Here is a 22,091-nt window from a genome sequence, read left to right on the forward strand (position 1 = left end):
GGGCAGGGAGAATATCCGAAGTACAGATTGGGGCCTCCACTTAGGAAACTACAAAGGGATCTGAGAGAAGGACTGTTCGGCGGCTTCTGTAGACAGGGCAGTGATCTACTTAAGTAACGGGGCGAGCAAAGAAAGCAGAAATCAGTTCTCTGGATAAACAGGAGCAGGAAAGAACAGTATCATGGATCCACTGTCTGCGAGCGAGCAGAGCAGAAGGTGATCACAAAGATAGAGCAAATCATAAGAACTCAGGGATGCCGGGCGAGGGGGTCTGGTCTTCCTGAAGCGGGTGGGCGTGAGTGATGTGGCCAGAGGGTGGCTTTCCAGGCACTGGGGAAGGAGAGTGAGGCGCCCGCATCCCGTCTGCTCCCTAAACCCCGCATTCCCTCCACCCTCCCACCTCCCACGGGGCTGGAATAACCTTCTACGTGCTCTCTGGCAGCTGAGAAAGAAGCTTGGCTCTCCTGTGATTGCGAGGCGGTGAGCTACGTCCACCTCCACCCTCCCGCCACCGGCTCACCGTCTGTTGGGGGGACGCCTAATACGTGAGGCTGGGGTGTGTGGGTGAGAAAAGGATGCCGAGGGCTCCTGGACCTCCGACCACTCAAGACCAGGCCGGCGCGCCCTTCGGCAAGCTCCCAGCTCTGGCAGGTGCATCTGGACCCGCGCTCACACACCCCAGCGATCTAGCCGCAGCCAGAAAATTACCCGGGCAAAGGCGTCGGCTGAGTCCCGGATGTGGTTGCTAGGGGCCGCAGCGGGAGGGGCGGGGCCCGCCTCCTGGAGCGGGGCGGAGGGGGCCTCGGGGGAAGCGCGCTGGCACCATCGAGACGTGGCTGGGCCGGCCAGACTGAGGGAGAGAGAGACCGTCCAGGGCTACGGACAACGCTACTTCCGGTCCCCTCACTTCCGGCTCCGCTGCTCTCGGTGTTGGAGCTGTAGGCCTGTTGGAGCTGACGCCGATCTGAGTGTCCTCGGCGGTTGGTCAGTGTGAGGCTGTGACAGCTGCTGTTGCTCCCCGCCCCCGAGGAGCCAAGGTGCGTGGGAGAAGAGGAAGAAGGAAAAGGCCCGGGTCGCGTTTCCTCTCACTTCTTGCCAGGGCTGAGGCGACTCCGGAGAGCAGGGGCAGGGATAATCCTCGACGTGCGAGCTGCCGGCTTCCCTGCAGACAGGTGAGGGCGGAGCTGGCCGGCTGGGAAAGAGGCGGGGGAATGCTTCTCGGAGATGGTTGGCGGGGCTGGACACGTTGCCTCTGGGGCTCGCAGTTCCGGACTTCCACAGGGCACTTATGTCCTTAGTCTGTGTGTGCCATCTCTCTCTGCCCAGGCATTCGGCCTTGGGTTTCTGCCCCTTCGTTCCTCCCGTCCCCCTGAGTGTGCCCCCGAAACAGCCGGGTGAAGAGGTAGGACTGGCCCTCCCAGGGCGGCACCCTCCCGGTTTTGCATGTATTGAGTGGGGAAAGGGGTTGCAGGATCCAGGTCTTTCTCGACTAAGTCTCGGAGCGGGCCACCTTCAGGTTTGGTGTCCAGCCTTTATTGCTCTTCTTCTTTCCCTGCATCCCCTATTTCTCCTCTCCCGCAGTGAGAGGAAGGGAGATAGCGATAGTCCCGGCGAGAGGTTCCTCGGGCAGTGGTGCAGGGAGGAGCCTTGCCTGTGAAATGTCCCAAGCCTGACTGCTTGCGAGGACGTCCAAGGAATGCTGGAGTTTGGGAAGGAAGTTGTGTCGTCGTCTCGTCCGTTCCTCTTTGCCAAGTTACTACTGTTTACGTGTCTAGGAAAAAGGAAAGAGGTTTTTGTTTTGTTTTAAGAACAGTTTCTAGACGCTTTTCCCTTTTACTTTATTTTATTATTACTTCCTTTGTTTTATTCTCATCTCCCTCTTGAGCCCTTTGATCTCAAAAGGTTCGTAGTTTACACTTCCTGCAGATCCTTTAGCCACCCCGTTTGAGGATTTCTGGCCCCCTCCCTTCCTTTTCTCCTAGATTAAAGCATATAATTTCTCTAAGTTGGTTCTTAAGGAAACAATGGAAGATTTGCAGGACTTTGGTTAAACTTGTGCTTTCACCTGCAAGTGTGACAGGTGTGTGTTCACATTTGCCATTTAATTAACTTCACTGGCATGGGAATGTGCACCAAAATTGGTTACCTTAAATCGTTCCTTGTTAAGGCTGCAGGAATTGGCCATTTTATTGCTGCTGTCTCAGAGTGAATGCAACAGACTACATGTCAGTACTGTTTTAATTCCACTTTTCTTTTGTTATTCCTGTGTTTTTTTGTTTTCCCCACTCAACATGACCAACACCCTCTCCCAGCCACCACGTCTAACACTCATTAGCTGAGAAAACAAAATATTTCTAATCTTATTTTATTTTCTGGATTAAAATCTCAGTCTCAGTTACTTTCATTCCTTTTCAAATTGATAAATTAGTTTGCCTTAATCCTGGGTCATGCCTTGGGGACTGCGGTCTAGTGGTCAGTGACTTTCAGGGGACTTCCTTATCCCCACCCCTGAAATTAAGTGCACAGTTTTGTTTTCAGTGCATTTTCTCCTTTCTGGGGAGAATATCCATTCTTTTTATCAAATTCTCAAAGGAGATATATAACCTCCAGGTAGATTAAAAGCCACTCCTTAGACAGTGTCTTGAAGTTAATGAAAACTTTTTTTGTGGAGCTACTACTTTTTCAAACTGTACATAGCTAGTTTGGGCACCAAGGAGAGTAGAATGCAGAGATTCCAGCTTTATAGTGATGAAATCTCTAGCTACTTCAAAACTTCAGTGTTTCTAAATTTCTTCCTAGACCTAGAGAAGGAAGTAAGACTGCCTGTTTATTTAGTTCCTGATTTGTGGTTTTGAGGTTTCTTTTTAGGGATAAGTATTTGTGGCCAGTGTTGTGGAGATCCAGTGGATTTATAAATTGATACATTTATTATTGTTTAATACATATTTAATATCACCAACCTACTGGGTACAGTTCAGAGTAAAAGTTTAAATTTCTAGTGTACTTTGTTTTCATTTTCTTGTTTTTCACTTGAGGCATCTACTTTGGGCTTCGGCTTTGTTCAGAAGGGCAAATGATGTTTCAGTGGTGTGGTCTGTAAGCCTTTGGCATGTTGCTGCTCATCTCGACATCTCCTTTCCCTCCATATTACCTCGATGTTAGGAATTTAATGATCGTTCTCTTTTGTGACTAAGTTAGTATCCTTCTGAACTTAATGTAAGTTTAGAGTGCATATTTGAACTTACTGATTTGATGGTAAAGTGTTTATTGATCAAGGGTTGACGTTCTAAAATGTTTGACGCCTGTTTCATAGAATGTTAGAACTTGAAGAGACCTGTACAGCTCATCATAGTCCATATGGAGTAACCAGTGTATCCTGCTCACAAAATCATTTTCCCTCTGTCTAGCATCCTCACGTTGGGGGGCAGAAAACACAAGTTTATAAAGAGTCAATTATGCTAAATTAGTTTCCTTCTAAGGTAATGACAAAGTCAGAAGATTGATTATATCTGACACCATAACAGCAATTAACATTTGTTTGCTTACTGTGTGCCAGGCATTATGCTACGTGCTTTATATGATTATCTCATCTAATCCTCACAGCAACCTTATAAAGTGGCTAAATTTTTCATTTTTGTAGATGAAGAAATTGAAACTAAATGATTAACTGAAGCTAAAGTAATCTGCTCAGAATTACACTGGTCAAGCCAGGATTGAACCTAGGTTATCTGAATCCAGACTGAGCTCTTAACTACTACTCTAGGCTGCTTCTACCATATTTTCTTTACATCTTTTATTGGCATGTGTTGGGTTATCTCACCTGATTTTCTATCAGACATTAAGTAAAGAAGGTGTTTTCCTTTATTAATCTTCAGTAGCTGAACACCTGGTTGAATATCATACCAAAAAGTATGACAAAAAGAAATGAATTTGGAGGAGGCCTATGGAGTGTTATTTGATAGTTTTCCCACAGGGCGGATATAAATCTGTGTATGTGTTTGTCGGGTGTGTGTGTGTGTTTGTATGTATGTATGATGACATATGAGGAGTGGAAAATGTGAAAATAAAGGTTTTAAGTAATAGACTTGGCATTGTAAGAGTCTGGAGGTATAAAAACATTCCAGAATGATAACTTTGGGTTGGGGTAAGGAATAAATTCAGGATGGAGGAAGGAGTAAATTTAATAGGGAATTCAAGATAATATGGCTGTGGATGAAAAACTAACAACATATGTGCAGATTGGAAAGAGTAGTCCCACAGAATATGTATGATGATGACGTAGGGACCATAACAGTCTAAAAGTCAGATATACACCAGCATTAGTTCTAGGAAGTATGAAAAAGATTATAAAACAAAGGAACCTGAAAATAATCATGTTCTCTTTAGTTTCTAGTTTAGCTTTAGGCAGTCATGGAAGCCAGTGATTAGCTCTTATGGATTCTCAGCTGTTTTCTACAAGACAAAAGTCTACATTTTCTTTTTCTCTTTGTTTCTTTTCTCTTTCATCTTCCCTCCATCCCTTATTTCCCTCTCTTCCATTACTTCTAAACTTTTGTCTTAAGATGGTTCTAGGCAGATGTTGCTGGAAATTGCTCAAATCTTTTGTGAGAATATGGTAACATCTTTGCCGTATTGTCACCTGAGAGTTTTTATTTTGTTTCATTTTTTGTATATGTATGATGGCATTGGACTAGCAGCTCCTCGATGTTCAGGCTTGATCCTTTTTGATCCTTCGGGGAACTGTGACATCACTGTCTTTGAAGCAGGATCATAAGAATAACAGAGTTGGTGGTGAGACCTAAATCATCCAGAGGAGGGAGTCATTTGGCCAACTCCAGTGTCTGCCGACATGAGATAGTGTGTTAGAGCAAAGTTTCCAAACTTCTGCCTCATGGATGGTACACATAAAAATGATTATTTGTACGGCAGACTCCCCGGCTCGCTGTAGGCCGAGGGGGCCAGGGAGAGGGGGTGTCAATATTTCAGCACATCTGTAATCCATTCTTTTTTTTTTTTTTTTTTTAATTTTTGGCTGCACTGGGTCTTTCATTGCTGCGCACGGACTTTCTCTAGTTTCAGTGAATGGGGACTACGCTTCATTGTGGTGCGCGGGCTTCTCATTGCAGTGGCTTCTCTTGTTGCAGAGCACGGGCTCTAGGCACGCAGGCTTCAGTAGTTGTGGCACATGGGCTCAGTAGTTGTGGCTCATGGTCTCTAGAGCTCAGGCTCAGTAGTTGTGGTGCACAGGCTTAGTTGCTCCGCGGCAACTAAGGGATCTTAGTTTCCGCGGAGCAACAACTAAGATTGGGATCTTCCCGGACCAGGGCTCGAACCTGTGTCCCCTGCCTTCCCACCAGGGAAGTCCCTGTAATCCATTCTTGGCATATTGATTGGAAAGCTTTGTCCAAGAGAGGAGGAATATGATACTCTTTAATACCTTCTGTTTATTTAGCATATAATAATTTACAAAACATTTTCACATATATTCTCATTTTATTTTTACTCCAGCCATCTCAAGTAAGTAAGAGCACATAACATTACCATGTTAGAAATGAAGAAATTTAGATCTTAGATGAAGTACTTTGCATAAGGTCACACATCTAGTAAGGGATGGATCAGGAATTCACACCCCAGATGGAAAGAGTCCCTGGGGGTTAAGCCAGTGTAACGTAACCTCTAGGAAGGCTGGGATTCTGTTTTGTTTCAGAGCTCTCCCCTTCAGTATCCAGGGCAGCGCCAGGCACACAGAAGTCCGTAATAGTTGTCATTTATCGAGTGCTACTCTGGCTAAGCATTATGCTTTATAGATGCTATCTGTGTATTAGGTACTCTTATTTTCTATAAACAAATGAAGAAACAGGTATAGAAACCAGCAGAAGTAATTAGTCCAAGGTCATCCAGATAGTAAAAGGAGAACCACAGACTCATAAAGTTACTTGACTCCAAGGCTTGTACTCTTTTTCACTATAGTGACTAATGATTCCATGATATCGTGGGGTAGAGATTGGGTTCCAGTTAAAGTGTATGACATTGGTTGCAGAGGGTGGTCGTGATGGTGGTGAAAGGGAGATAAGCAAGAGGACTATTACGTGTTTATTTTTGGCAGCCTTGAGGTAGAGTTCTAGAGATGATAGCTTTCTAATAGGATTCTCAAGGTGTTTGGGATGGGGTAGAAGAGAAATATGATAAAACTCATAGAGAGTAACTTGGGCCATTGGTGCGCCTTCTAACAAAAGGGTTAAAAATGTAGATCCTCTTCATAGATGGCTAAATGTTAACTATAGATTATTTCTTAAAGTAGGTTTACAGATTATTTTCATTTTCCTCTTTCTGTATTTCCTAATTTTTCTGTACAGCGTTTAATTAATTTTAAAATTAAAAATATTTTAAATTTTACAAGTAAGATATATTCTTGAAATAAAAATTCAAATAATATAATAAGCAGATGGAATGAAAGCTTCTACTTCTTTAATCCCTCTATCCCCCACACTGGCTCTCAATTAATTCACAAGGTGGTTGTTTGGGATTAGATGAAATATACAAGGAAGCTCTAAACTGCTCCTGTCCAATAGAGTAGCCACTATCCACATGTGACTATTTAAATTAGTTAAGATAAAATAGGATAAAAATTCAGTTCTTCAGTCAAACCAGTCACGTATCAAGTGCTCAGTAGCCACATGTGGCTAGTGGCTACTTTACTGACTAGTGCAGGTATTGAATATTTCCAAGGACATTGGCCAGCCCTGCTAAAACTTTAAAATACTGTATGATTAGTGACATAATAAACATACTATTGAAACAAGATTTTTAAAACTCTGTGTTCCGCATGGTGCCTAGCAGTTTTTGTTGTAGTTGATGAAATATTACTGCCATGTTCTGTCTCAGCTTTTTGTTTTAACTAAATACAGATGGTCGAAGTCTTAATGTTTTTCTTAGATATTTGGCAATTGTAGTTAGCTGCTTTACTAGAATAAAGCTGTCAGCTTTTCTAAGGACATGAGTGTTTTCTATCTCATCTGAACTCTAGATCTATATATTTTGCTTTCTAGTTGGCACCTCTCTTGCATATATTAGAGATATCGCAAATACAAGGTATAAAACTAAACTGATTTTTCCCTCACTCCCAAAACCCCCCCAAAATGTTGGTCCTCTTTCTTTGCTTTTTATTTCAGTGAATGACTCCATTATTTTTCCAGTTGGAAAATCCAGGACAGTAGGAGTGATCCTTAATAACTCCCTCTCCCTTATACGTCTAGTCTGTCAACAAGTTTTTATTAACCTTACTTTCTAAATATCTCTTAAATCTGTCTACTACTTCCCATTTCCACTACCACCACTTTAGTTTGTTACCATCATCTTGCCTGAAATTTCTACAGTAGCCTTCATTCTTGCCTACCGACTTCTGTTTCAACCCCTCTCTAATCCAGTATCCATCCTGAAGGCACAGTGATTTATTTTGAAACACACGTCTGATTGTCACTCTTCCCTCCTCTTCCCCAGTCTTTTTATGGCTTCTCATTGCTTTTGGGATAAAAACAAAACTCCTTAACAATGGTCCAGCCTTATCTTTTATCATGTTCTGCTTAACTCTCCATTTCACCCATGCTGGCCTTCATTAGTCCCTTTGTACTTGTCTTGCTCCTTGCATTACATGGCTTTTGCACATGCTTTTCTCCCTGTCTTTACCACTCTTTCTTTTCTTTCATTTCACTTGTTGGCTCTTAGCTATCCTTCACACCTCAACTGAAGTTTTGCTTCTTGAGGAAGTATCCTGACCTCCCAGATGAGGTAGTAACGTCATATGTTTTCCACAGTTGCTGTTTACATTTATATGTGTGACTGTATGATTGTCTTTCTCTTCCGCTACCGCCATATCCATGCAGATAGGGACCCATCTTATTTTCTTTTTCGGCTCATTATTGACTCCCAAGGACCTAGACACCTAAATATTGATTGAATTTCCAAGTTGATGGTATTAAAGATTTCAGTTCATGGAGTTTTGCCATATAGGATTTTAAATATAAATATTTAGAAATATATTAGTTAAACTGCCAGTTACGCTGTTTTTTCCAAGTGCATGAAAATACATTTTTTTCTTTTTTATTGGGGTATAGTTGCTTCACAATGTTGTGTCAGTTCCTGCTGTACAACAAAGTGAATCAGCTATATGTATACATATATCCCCTCCCTCTTGGACCCCCCTCCCCCCTCCATCCCGCCCATCTAAGTCACCATAGAGCACTGAGCTGAGCTCCCTGCGCTATATAGCAGGTTCCCACTAGCTATCTGTTTTACACATGGTAGTGTATATATATCAATCCCAATCACCCAGTTCATCCCACACCCCCCTTCCCCACCTCCACGTCCACACATCCCTTCTCTATGTCTGCATCTCTATTCCTGCCATGCAGATAGGTTCATCTGTACCATTTTTCTAGATTCCACATACATGTGTTAATATACAATATTTGTTTTTCACTTTCTGACTTACTTCACTCTGTATGATAGACTCTAGGTCCATCCATGTCTCTACAAATGACCCAATTCATTCCTTTTTATGGCTGAGTAATATTCCACTGTATATATGTACCACATCTTCTTCATCCATTCATCTGTTGATGGGCATTTAGGTTGCTTCCATGTCCTGGCTATTGTAAATAGTTCTGTAATGAACATTGGGGAGCATACATGTAAAAGAATGAAGTATTTTAATAATATAAATTTATATTATTAATATTAATTATTAAAAACAATAATTATAAAATAATAATATAGCACAGTGTTCTTAGATTATTATATAGTAAACTCTTATTTTAGAATCATTTTAGATTTACAGAATTACTGTAGAGATAGTATACAGATTCCTATATACACCATGTCCAGTTTCCCACATTATTAACATATTACATTAGTATGGTACATTTGTCACAGTTCATGAACCAGTATTTATACATTATTAGATAACATATGTTCAGATTGCCTCAGTTTTCTCCTAAGGACCTTTTTCTATACCAGAATTCTATGCAGGAGTAAATCCTGGTTATCATGTGTCCTCTTAGTTTTAACAGTTTCTTGGACTCCTCATTTTTGATGACAAGTTGATAGTTTAGAGGATTGCTGGTCAGGTGTTTTGTAGACTGTCCCTCAGTTGGGACTTGGCTGATTCTTTTCTCATGATTAGACTGGGTAATGTGTTTTGGGGAGAAAGACAACAGAGGTAAAGTGCCATTCTTATCGTATATCAAGAGTAAATACTATCAATATGCCTTACCACTGTTGTTGTTAACCTTGATCACCTGGCTTAAGCGAGTGTTTGTCAAGTTTGTACCTGTAAAGTTACTTTTCCTCTCCTCCCTTTGCATATTGTACTTTTTAGAAGAAAGTCATTATGTGAAGTGCACACTTAATGTGGGGGGAATTTTGTTCTACCTCCGTAACAGTGGAGTGTGTACATAAATTTTTTGGAATTCTTCTGCAAGGGAGATTTGCCTCTTCTCTCCCATTTATTAATTTATTCAATCATTTATTTATATCAGCATTGACTCATGGTTATTTATTTTATACTTTGCATTATAATCCAGTATTACTTTATTTTATTGCTCAAATTGTTCCAGCTTTGGCCACTGGAAGCTCTTTCAGTTGGTTCCTGTATTCTTTTGAGCTTTTGTTGTTGTTCTGTTATGGTGTTTTTTTTTAAAGCACGTTCTTGCTTTCCAGCACTACAAGATACTCCAGGCTCATCTTGTATATAATCCTGCCCCAGTCCTAGAATCAGCCATTTCTCCAAGGAGCACTGGTTCCCTTTATTGGAGAATGGTATTAGAAACCAAGATCTGGGCGCCATGTGTGCTCATTGTTGCTGGAGTTGCTTCTCGGAAATATACACTAACTCATGTATATACACATATCTATAAATATTTCTGTGTAACTATCTATATTATTAAGCTGTCTTCTTAGGTTATTTCCTCTGAGCTTTTTCCCATTGAAAAAATTACCTGTGAATATTGAGGGGTTTATTTTATATGGTTTTGGGAATTAATACAGAATTTTAAAGTAACTCTCCAATTCTCTTGGTTGGCTTCATTGCTAATGTTCTGGACCTTAGCTAGCCGTTTGTGAAGAATGAGGCCACAGTACACTGAATAATTTAGAGTTTATTTACAGCTAGTTTTCTTTTCAGGGAGTAATTTAGTTTTGAGAGTCTTATCATTTTACTTCTCATTAGTTTCTCTGTTACACAATCTGAATGGGGAAAATAAATTAAGACTTCTCCAAACTGTTAATTTTGTCACTTGGTTAGAAGGTGGTATAATGGTGAGGATAAGAATAGTTGAATATCTGTTGATTTTTAAATTGTTTCTCATTACTGCATATAATTGAGAATTAACTATATTTTGTCAAAGCTTTCTAATTTTGAATTATCTAGACTGATGTGTTTATCCTAATGAGCAACGTGAACTTAATTTATCACTGTCTAAAAGGACTTAGGAGTATCTAACAAAATAGCTTTTACGGATACCAGATAGTTGTTGACATAAAGACAGCAGTATAATGTAGATGATTCTTTATCTTACTCTTGATTATTCTACTTATCAAAGAAAATGTAATATACCTTGAACATATTGTGTGGTAAACCATTTTCAGTTTAGTATCATTTGCATTGACAGTAGGGAAAAGGATCTTTCCCCCATGTTAAGGAAACTACCATCATAAAAAAAAACCCACTATTGTAAATTGTTTTGACCAAAACAGAAAACTAATGTATTTTAGATACTGTTTTTCACTCTTAACATATATAGTTATTTAATGTAGTCACTATGTATTTTAACTCTAAATTTTTTACTGTAAACAAGTCAGTTCAACTTGAAAATTAATATTGAATTATGAAATTAAAACAAATCTTACCATTCTCTTCCTGTTTATCTATGAGCAAGAAAAGGTAGACATATTTGAGTGAAAGAAATAGAGCCATTTTCTTTAATCTCTAACCAGTCTCTGAAATCAGTGATATACCCAGTCTAGAGAAGCTAAGCAAGTTCAGACCAAAGCAAGCCCAAGTTTTGCTACTTTTTGCCCTCAGTTTTCTGTATTTACCTCCCTAGCATTGTCCTTGAGTTCCAGTCAGAACTCCTTACTCCCATACATCAAAATTATTTATAGTACTTCTCCAACTTTTTTACTGAAGTACCCCTAGAAAGAATAACTCTTCAGATATTCCTTTGGAGATTCGTATTTCATCATAAAAATTCAAGAAATTTCTTAGAAGGCTTATGTGTATTTTATTCAAGTGAATTTTGTTTTAGATTCCATAACAGCATACTTATTTTCATTTAAAAAAAGTGTAAATTCTCATTCCACTATGATGTGCTGTGTTTATCCTCTTTATGTCTGCCCTGTTTATATCTGCTCTCCTGTGCCTTGAGCATACCATTTCAGATCCCCTGTGGTATGTGAGTACATTAATTTGAAATGTGCTCATGTTATAATTTCTATTCAACATTCATCCTTTAGTATTATAATTCTGAATCTTTAACTCATGGAGATTGTAAATGCAGTTTTTTCTTTTCTGGTATCCATGGAGTATTTTGTTTCTTCTTATCTTCTAGGATCCTGGCAAGTCTCTTACCTCTTGCCCTCTCTTTCCTGGGTCCTTGGAAAGACCTTAAATGCACTTAACAGTTGTAGGATATAAAATTCTCCCTCATTAAATTCTGGTTAAAGTTCTTATATAGTTTCCCTCTATAAACTGAATAGATCTAGTCTATTCAGTTTATAGAAAACAAAATGTGATTTTGATAATAAATCAACAACTCCAAAAAGTTGGATGAATTATAAACTTCAGGTAATATTAGTTATGCTTTTTTTTTTTACAAATGTTAATTAGTAATTCACTTTATAGGTCATTGGTTCTTACACTCATTAGTTAATGAATACTCCTGGCTGATTTATGGAAGTAGAGCCCCAGAGATGACTTGAGGCATATCTGGCCTCCAGTATAAACCAGTCTGTGAAGCCTCAACATTGATGGCAGTTTTGTAATAATGATTTATCATTTTATTTTGAAGACAGATTTAAAGATAACTTTAAATTCGTGTAAAGATCAGAACACATATATCTTAAACAGCACATTCTGCAAGTCATTAACTTTTTTTTTTTGGTTTCCCATAATTATAAGTTTTTTTTTCTTCCAGTTTTATTGAGATATGATTGACATATAGCACATATAAGTTTAAGGTGTACAGCATAATGATTTGATTTACATACGTCATGAAGTGATTATCACAGTAAGTTCAGTAAGTCATTAACTTTAAATCTTGTTGTCATTCCCTATGTGTGTCCATTATTAAAGTTATGAACAAACGAACTTTTAAAAAATGTGAAGGTAAGAGCATTTAAATAATATGAATAAAACACAGACTTAGTACCTGACTCCGTAATTCTCAGAAATTTGATTCCCTGTTTCCCTATCTGCTTGGAGTTATTTGGTCTTTTTTTTTTTTATACTTATCGGTTTATTATATAGTAAAGGATATGATAAAGGGTACAGATAGATAGCCAGATGGAAAGGACATTGGGCAAGATCTGGAAGCGTTCTGAGTACAGGAGCTTCTGTCTCTGTGAGTTGGGGTGTTCCATGATCCCAGGACATGGATGTGTTCACCACAGAATTTCTCCAAACCCCATAGTTCGGGGATTTTTGTGGAGGCTTCCTCACTGACGCATTATCAATTATTAACTCCTCTGGCCCCTTTCACCTCTGAAAGTTCCAAACTTCTAATCATGGCTTGGTCTTCCTGGTGACCAGCCCCATTCTAAAGCTATCATTTGGTCTTTTCTTGAGCTGGATGATAATGATATATTTTGCTAATTGGTGCTACTGATGAATACAGGGGAGCAGATGATAACTCCTATTTCACAAGAAAGTAGAAGACAGCAAAAATGAACTGCCTTAACTTTCTTCTGTTTTCCATTCCATTCCTCACTATTTCCATGGGTTCCCTCCTTCTTTCACTCTTCCTTCTATCTAAGGAAGAGATTTCTTCCTTCTATCTAAGGGTAATTCCTCTACCTTTGCTCAGCATTCCTTACTGTTCTTTAAAACTTTTATTTTGATCTAATTTTAGACTTGCAGAAATGGTACAGAGAGTTGCTTTATATTCCTTACCCTACTTCCCATAATGCTAACGTCTTACATAACCATAATATAATTATCAAGAATAAGAAATTAGGGGCTTCCCTGGTGGCACAGTGGTTAAGAATCCGCCTGCCAACGCAGGGGACACGGGTTCGAGCCCTGGTCTGGGAAGGTCCCACATACAGAGCAGTGAAGCCTGTGTGCCACAACTACTGAGCCTGCGCGCCACAACTACTAAAGCCCGCGCACCTGAAGCCCATGCTGCACAAGAGAGGCCACTGCAATGAAGAGTAGCCCCTGCTCACTGCAGCTAGAGAAAGCCTGTGTGCACCAGCAAAGACCCAACACAGCCAAAAGTAAAAAAAATAAATAAATTTATATTAAAAAAAAAAGAATAGGAAATTAACATTGGTATAATATTATTAACTGAACTACAGACCCTATTGGAATTTCACCAAATTTTCAACTAACTATCCTTTTTCTGCTGCAGGATCCTGTCTAGGAACCCATATTGAGTTTGGTTATTTCTCCATAGTCTCTTTCAATCTGTACGTTTCTCACACTTTCCTGGTCTTCATGACCATGACACTTTGAAGAGAACTGGTCAGTTATTTTGTAGAATGTTCCTCAGTTTGGGTTTGTCCAATGTTTTCTCATGATTGGACTGAGTTAATGCATTTGGGGGAAGAATACCACAAAAAATAACGTTGTCCTTTTCAGTGCAATGTATCAGGGATTATGCTCTTGATATGTCTTACTACTAGTGATTACTTAATCCCTTGGTTAAGTTAGATCTGCTGAGTTTCTTCACTGTGAACTGTGAGTTTCTCCACTTAACTGTCTTTCTTTTTTCAGTTAAGTACCTTGTGGGAGATATTGGAGATTATGTAAACACTGTTTCTCGTCAAACTTTTGCTCTCTAATTTTAGCATCCATCAGTGAATCTTTCTGCAACACTTATTACTGTGATGTTTGCCTGGTGGAGAGTTCTGGTTTTCTCTTTCTTTTCTGTGTTTATTAATTGAGATTCTGTTGTGATGAATTGTCACTTTACCCCCATTTACCTATTTATTTGATTATTTATTTCTATCAGTATGGATTCATTAATATTTGTTTTATTCTAGGAGTTTCAATTCAGTACTATCATTATTTATTTTGTTGCTCAAGATGTCTCAGGATTGGCCATTAGGGGCCTTCAGGTTGGGTCCTTTTTTCTTTCGACAAGCCCCTGTCCTTTTTTGAATTTTTTCTTATTTTCTGACACCAGAAAAATGCCCCAGGCTCCTCTTGTATTTTCCTTGCCCCAGTATTAGAATCAACCACTTTTCCTTAAGAGTTGTGGTTCCTTTTATTGGAGAATGGTGTTTAGAGACCAAGATTTGAGCACCAAGTGTACTCATTGTTACTGGGTATCACTGCTTCTAGGCCCTCTCAGTGGACAAAGCTAGGAAACCTATACATACATGCATATGTGTGTGTGTATAACAAATATATATACACGAATACAGACACACATGTATTAAAAACCCTGTGTTTATACTGATAACTCTTGATTCCAGTCCAGTACCACAGGGTTTATTTAGCATTTCTCCTTTCTTTATTACTTTTTTCTCTAGCAGTGAGAAACCAAGTTCTCAGTATCTACATTCTATTTACATATTTGTTCTGTTCTGTTACACACATAAAGTAATTTAAGAATTATTAACCTATACCCCTGTGAGAAATACTTTTACTAACTATATTAACAGAATTTGTGTATAATTCTTTTTGTCTTTAGCCTCATGGTGTCCTGTCAAGACACTCTTTTCTCCTGCTCTTCCTTTCCCTCCCCTTCCCCTCTACTCCCCCTCCCCTTCTTCTCTCTCTCCTCCCCCATCTCCCTTTGCCCCACCTTCTCCTTTCCCCCTTCCCTTTCCTGGGTTATTCATTTCTCATACAGTTGGTTTCATGTGTTAGTGATTTTTTACTGTTTGAATTCCTCTCAAATCCTGGTTGGTTTTTTTTTTTTTTTTTTTATGAAGGGTATGTGAAAATTTCTATGGTTCTAAGAGTCAGAATTATTTAAAACTATATATTCAGAGAAGTGTCACTCCTTCCTTATTCCTGCTACTTTGTTCCCATTTCCTACTTTTTTTCCCACTCTTTTCCCACCTCTCCCTGTAGGTAACCTATCTCTAGTTTCTGGTTTATTCTTCTTGTATTTCTTTTGTTCCAATGAGCAGAAACATGTATTTTCATGTATCCTCTTTGTTCTTACATGGAGACAGCATACCTATAGGTATTTTTGGACTTTGCATTTTTCGCTTATCACTACGTCCTGGAAATTACAGTATATCATAGAGATCTTCATTTTTTTCAACAGTTGCACAGTACTTCATTGTCTGGATGTGTCATAGTTTATTCAGTCACTTTCCTATGTAAAGACATTTAGGCTCTTCCCAATATTTTACAGTTATGAAGAATGCTGCAATGTGTAAGTATTTTTGTATTATTGGAGATGTATTCCTGGGATGGATTCCTAAACATGGGATTGCTGGGTTCAAAGGTAAGTACATGTGTGATTTTGTTAGGCATTACCAAAGTTCCTTCCAGAATGGATGTACAAATCTGTGTTCCTATCAGCAATGTATATGAGTGCCTGTTTCCTTACATCCCCAGTAACAGAATGTTTTGTTACATTTAAAAAATTTTTGCTAGTCTAATAGATGAGAAATGGTATCTCAGTGTTGTTTTAACTTGCATTTCTCTAATTATGAGTGAATTTGATCATTTTTTATATTTTGGAGGCCATTTTAATCTTTTTTTGTGAATCGTCTGTTCATGTCTTTTTCCTGCTTTCTATCTGGTTTTGGTTTTTTCCCCTTTGTTTTTAAGACTTCTTTATATATTAAGGATATTAACCTATTGTGGCATATGTTGTAAATTTTTTTTTTTTTTTTTTTTGGCTGCATTGGGTCTTCATTGCTGCGTGCCAGCTTTTTCTAGTTGCGGTGAGCGGGGGCTACTCTTCATTGTGGTGCGTGGGCTTCTCGTTGTGGTGGCTTCTCTTGTTGCAGAGCATGGGCTTCAGTAGTTGTGGCTCACGGGCTCTAGAGCGCAGGCTCAGTAGTTGTGGCACATGGATTAGTTGCTCTGTGCATGTGGGATCTTCCCGGACCAGGGCTCGAACCCGCATCCCCTGCATTGGCAGGTGGATTCTTAACCACTGTGCCACCAGGGAAGCCCCTGTTGTAAATATTTTATCCTAGTTTTTCAGTTGTCTTTTTTCTTTGTTTATAGTGCTTATGTTATACAATTTTTAAAACATCTTTATTTAGTCAAATTAATCAATTTTTAAAATTATCTCTAGATTCTTAGAATTAGAAAGTTTAAAGAACAATTCATTTATGTTTTCTTTTAACAGTTCATCTGTGGTTTCATTTTTTACATCTAGATTCCTAATCCATTTGGAGTTTATTCTTGTGTGTGGTGGTCTAATTTTGTATTTTTCCAAATGGCTACCTAGTTTTCCTGGCATCATTTATTGAGAAGCCCATCTTTAATTAAGTAATTTGAGATGTCACCTTTGTTATATATTAAATTTTTGTATATATTTGGTCTAACTTTAGACTTTTTATTCTGGTCTCTTTGTTTATTCATGTGCTAGTACCATAGTGCTTTAAGTATAGATACTTTATGGTATGTTTTAACATCTGACAAAGTTAGTCCCCTTGTGAGTTTCCTTTTTCAGTGTTTTCCTGACTACTCTTGCATGTTTGATTTTTCCATATCAACTTTAATATAACTTATCTAACTGTATAATTTAGCTTGTTATATTTTTCTCTATTGCACTGAATTTGTAAACTAACTAAGGGAGAAATGACTTCTTTATAATGTCATCATAGCCGAGAACAGGATGTCTTTTCATTTGCTCAGTCTTTAGTGTCTCTCAGTTGTGTTTAAACATTTTTCTCATATAGGTTTTATACATTGTTTAATTTATTCCTAAGTATTTAATCTTCTTTGTTGTAATTGTAAACAGGATTTTTCTCTGCCTTTATGTCCACTGATTATTGTTTTTCAATAACAGTTCAAAAATTGTTGTTTTTTTTAATTGAAATATAGTTGATTTACAATGTTCTGTTAGTTTCAGGTGTACAGCAAAGTGATTCATATACATATATATATATATAATACATATATATTGTTTTTCAGATTCTTTTCCCTTATAGGTTATTAGAAAATATTGAGTATAGTTACCTGTGCTATACAGTGGGTCCTTGTTGGTTATCTATTTTGTGTATAGTAGAGTGTATATGTTAATCCCAAACTCCTTTTGTATGTTAATTTTTTATCCTACTTTTTCACTGAATTCTTTTAATTTTTAGTTAGTTTTACCATTGAGTCTTTGGAGTTTTTCAGGTGTACTATCATATCATCTGCAAAAAGAAATAGTTTTACTTCTTCACCTATTATTCTTCTAATTGGTTTATCTACTTGGATTGGCTAATACCTCTAGTTCAGTGTTGAATAGTAGCAGAAATGGTGGGTTCCTTTGCATTGTTCCTGTTCATAGTGGAAATGCCTCTGTTATTTCTTTATTAAATAAAATAATGGTTGTAGGATTAAAGCGTGTATCATGTTGAAGACATCTCCCTTAATTCCTTTTTCCTTGAGTATTGAATTATGAGTGGGTATTGAATTCTGTCAATAGATTTCTCAACATCTACATAGAAAACCATGTTTTTTTCCCCTTAGATTTATGAATATATTATATATTAATAGCTTTCTTAATTGAACAGCCTTGTATTCCTGGAATAAATCCCACTTGTTCATGTTGTATTATTTTCTTAATGTGGTATTGGATTTGATTTGTGAACAATAAAGTTGTTCCCTCCATTGTATTTCATGAGTAAAACTTTGCTTCTGTACATTATAGTACCTAATATGGTGTTTTGTACTTATTTATCTGTCTCCTTGATTAGATTCAGAGTACAGTCGCCCTCGCTATATATGGGGTATGGGTTCTAGTACACCCACAGATAACAAAATCTGCAGATGCTCAAGTCCCTTATATAAAATGGTATAGTATTTGCATATAACCTATGCACATCCTCCCATATACTTTAAATCCTCTGTACATTACTTATAATATATAATATAATGTAAGTGTTGTATAAATAGTTACTGGTGCATGGCAAATTCAAGTTTTGCTTTTTGGAACTTTCTGGAATTTTTTTTTCAAATATTTTTGATCATCATTTGAACCTGCAGATATGGAGAGCATTATGCTCTTATAACCTGAATTAGATTTTACTTTTCTTTCTCCTTAGTGCCTAGCAGAATTCTTCATATGTAGTTAGCATTCTCTAAATGTTGTTGAATAAGTTAGAAGCAGAAATAGCACATTAAAGTTTTATTGAATGAAATCTGAGTATAGTGTTTGACTTTGACAATGAGCAGTCACATCTGTTATCGGTACTAAAGAGCACTGGTCAGAGAGTTGGAAGATGTCTGAGTTCTGGTCTGAAACTTTGATTTTATATAGACCATGAATAATTAATATTTTGGCTTTATCTTTGGATATTTTGACATTTTTGATCTCAGTTTTTTCATCTAGCAAATCAAGTTGACACTCTTGATCTTTTAACTTGTTTCATATCTAAAATGATTTTATGAAATTATTTTTTAGTCACTGAGGTATGTGTTTTTACATTTTGCATAAAAACTTTTCCTGAATTTTTGTCTGTTTTTAGAATCGTTTATCTGTTATAATCAATAGATACTCATGTGGTTATAGATAGTTTTGCAAAACAAATTCTGACTGTAAATAAATGATTTATGTTGTGGAATATTTGTAAGAATATTGGTAAGGTGATATAGCTCTTTTAACTAAATTATTTAATATGTGCTTAACACATTTTACTTTTAGGTATGTCTGACTGCAGCAATGATACTACAACTCTTGGTACATCTAAACCAGCCACAGAAGAAGTCAAGTCTAATTCTGAGGTGAATGGGTGGTATTTATATTGTTTTTTTAAAGTCAACCCATATCAATCAAATTTAGACTGTCCAAATTGACTTAGTTTGTCTAAACATGTGCCATTCTAAATAAACTCTTCTATACACATAGACACAGGAAAGGGGTGGGAGGAGAGAGAGCTATTTCTTCATAATTGGAAGTAAGTTAACATTTGCCTTTGGGCATATGAAATTTTAGAGTATACCTGTCCCATAAAAATCAACATAAAAAAAATCAACATAAAAGTCTGGTCGAACTATAGTTTTAAATTTAAATATGAAATGAAGTTTCTGTGGAAATAACAGTAGTAATTGGTTCACATTTGCACTCATCTACTCCCATATTCTCTCTCTAGTTAATTATGCATCAGAATCCAAATGTAGTGTTTAAAAAAAATACTGAGTTCTGGACTTTACTTCAGACTCACTGAGTCTGTAGTGATAGACAACGGGCTGTGCGTGTGTGTGTGTTTTCTTTTTGAAAGTTCTACAGGTGATTCTAATATATACCACCTAAGAACCACTGTTCTAGCTCATTAGAGTAGAAAGCTGTTAAGAAATTAATTTTATATTGAATTCAAGTCATCAGATGCTTTTTTGAACACCTAATCCTAGGAACATCTCTCAAATTTATAGTGCTTAAAGATTTACAGGGTAACGCTTTCATATTGTCCCACCTTTGATCCTTCGACTGATTTGATACAATTCAGTTAGGCAAGTAGAACAACCATTATCTCCCCCATTTATTTGTTGATCATATTTAACTTGCACAGCGGTAGTGCCTGAGTTAGAGTAACCGGCAAGGCTGGAACACAACATGGGTTCTTCCAGCTCCAGTAGCAGTGTTTCTGAACCAGTTTGCCATCTGTGTATGTGGCACAGTGCTAGCCACAGTGTTTCATCATCACGCCAAGATGCTGAGTCTGTGTGACAGACTTTAATGTAGGGTTTAGAGCTGGATAATTTATTTTTTGCCCAAAAGTCAAAGATGAGTTCTGGTTGGTAAAATATGTATTATCTGTGAGAGATTCAGGATTCTTCGTGATTTAAAATAGTTTGGCTGGGACTTCCCTGGTGGTGCAGTGGTTAAGAATCCGCCTGCCAATGCAGGGGACACGGGTTTGATCCCTGGTCCGGGAAGATCCCACATACCACAGAGCAACTAAGCCCGTGTGCCACAACTACTGAGCCTGCGCTCTAGAGCCCGCGAGCTGCAACTACTGAGCCCGCATGCCACAACCACTGAAGCCCGCGTGCCTAGAGCCCGTGCTCCGCAACAAGAGAAGCCACTGCAATGAGAAGCCCGCACACCGCAACAAAGAGTAGCCCCCGCTCACCGCAACTAGAGAAAGCCCGCGCACAGCAACAAAGACCCAACACAGCCAAAAATAAATAAATAAATAAATTAATTAATTTTAAAAAAATAAAATAGTTTGGCTGTTTACTATTTGTCAAAGCAGTGCTGTAGTTATATTTAGTTCTGAGAACCTAGGGAATTATGTATACCGTATTTGTCCTAACTCATGGATTTGATTTTTTACAATCAGATCTCTGAATCTATACCGTTGAGAGATCGTCAGAGGAAGTTTAATGCTTGTGAACTACAGGAAGGATTGGTAGCCCTGTCAGTGATGGGACTCATCATAATAAAAGAAAGTATTCCCTTTGTGGTTTACCACTGTGCGTTTCTTTTATGTGAATGTCACACCAGTAGATGCTAAACTAGACATCTGCTCAGGAGAGTTAAGGCTGGATGACAATGATCTGAAGGAATCCACTGCCAAATAATTGTTCAAATTTGTCTGTAAATTAACATTAAAATTCATATTAGGCATTCCCTGTGTTTTTAGCCATGCCCAAATGTGCAGCATCCACAGGGAATATTGTAATTTAAAAAAAAAAAAAAAAGGCCAGGTGTGTGAGTATAATCTGAATTTATACCCAAATTTAAAAGCATTGTATGAGTTTACGGTTAACCAAAGTAGTATTTAGGAATATTCTGTAACTTTAAAATTCCCCATTTATCAATATTAGTATTCTACTAACTTAAATCTTCTTTTTTCAATATCCTTGATGAAAACATTTTGGGGGTCAGATTTGCTTATAAGAATTCTTCTTTTAATATATGTGTATATATATTTATATTTTTAAATTTTTTGTCTGCGTTGGGTCTTCATTGCTGCGTGCAGGCTTTCTCTAGTTGCTGCTAGCGGGGACTACTCTTTGTTGTGGTGCGTGGACTTCTCTCATTTGCAGTGGCTTCTCTCGTTGCAGAGCATGGGCTCTAGGCGCACGGGCTTCAGTAGTTGTGGGACACGGGCTCAGTAGTTGTGGCTCACAGGCTCTAGAGCGCAGGCTCAGTAGTTGTGGCGTGTGGGCTTAGTTGCTCCGCAGCATGTGGGATCTTCCCGGACCAGGGATCGAACCTGCGTCCCATACATTGACAGGCGGATTCTTAACCACTGCGCCACAGGGAAGTCCCTTCTTTTAATCTATTATAACTCTATATGTATTATGGCCATTAACTCTTAATTAAATGTTCTATACGTTGGACTTTTCAGTAATTCAGGCTAATCCTAGCAGAGGTTGGCACATCACTGATGGTGAGTTTGATGAATGAATTAATCCTCACTCCACTAGTATAAACGATATATGGATACTGGTTTCTTAGGAATAGAATATGATGACCTGGATGATAGTTTTCATTTCTTTAAGAGCAAAACAAAACAACAACAACAAAAACTCCAGCATTTTGAACTGAGCCAAAAACAGTATCAACCCTGAACAATAAAGGACTTAAGGTTCATTTTAGGTTCTGTCAGGTGAATTGCCTTTGTGCAGGATCACTCAGCTAGTTAATTGCAGAATCCAGGTGATTTCCTCTGAATCAAATGATGTTTTCATTAAGATATCTATCCTATCAGTGACCATAAAAACACTTTCTTCCTCTCAT

At 38.1% G+C, this 22,091-nt stretch overlaps 1 protein-coding gene across 6 annotated transcripts in view; it reads left to right on the plus strand.

Moving 5' to 3' along the window:
- Positions 1-427: 427 nt before the first annotated feature.
- ARFIP1 (ADP ribosylation factor interacting protein 1) overlaps positions 428-22,091 on the plus strand; it is a 131,757-nt gene continuing 110,093 nt past the window's right edge. The window contains exons 1-2 of one of the 6 annotated variants that reach the window (XM_036853551.1): positions 428-1,172; positions 19,047-19,126. In XM_036853551.1, the coding sequence (XP_036709446.1) occupies positions 19,049-19,126 (78 nt within the window). In that variant the 5' untranslated portion in view covers positions 428-1,172; positions 19,047-19,048. Of the gene's footprint in view, positions 1,173-1,296; positions 1,403-19,046; positions 19,127-22,091 lie in introns of those variants that run through there. The other 5 variants (XM_036853546.1, XM_036853549.1, XM_036853547.1 and 2 more) reach the window with 5 other exon arrangements.

The sequence above is a fragment of the Balaenoptera musculus genome, chromosome 5, assembly GCF_009873245.2.
Source record: "Balaenoptera musculus isolate JJ_BM4_2016_0621 chromosome 5, mBalMus1.pri.v3, whole genome shotgun sequence".
Taxonomy (NCBI): Eukaryota; Metazoa; Chordata; class Mammalia; order Artiodactyla; family Balaenopteridae; genus Balaenoptera; species Balaenoptera musculus.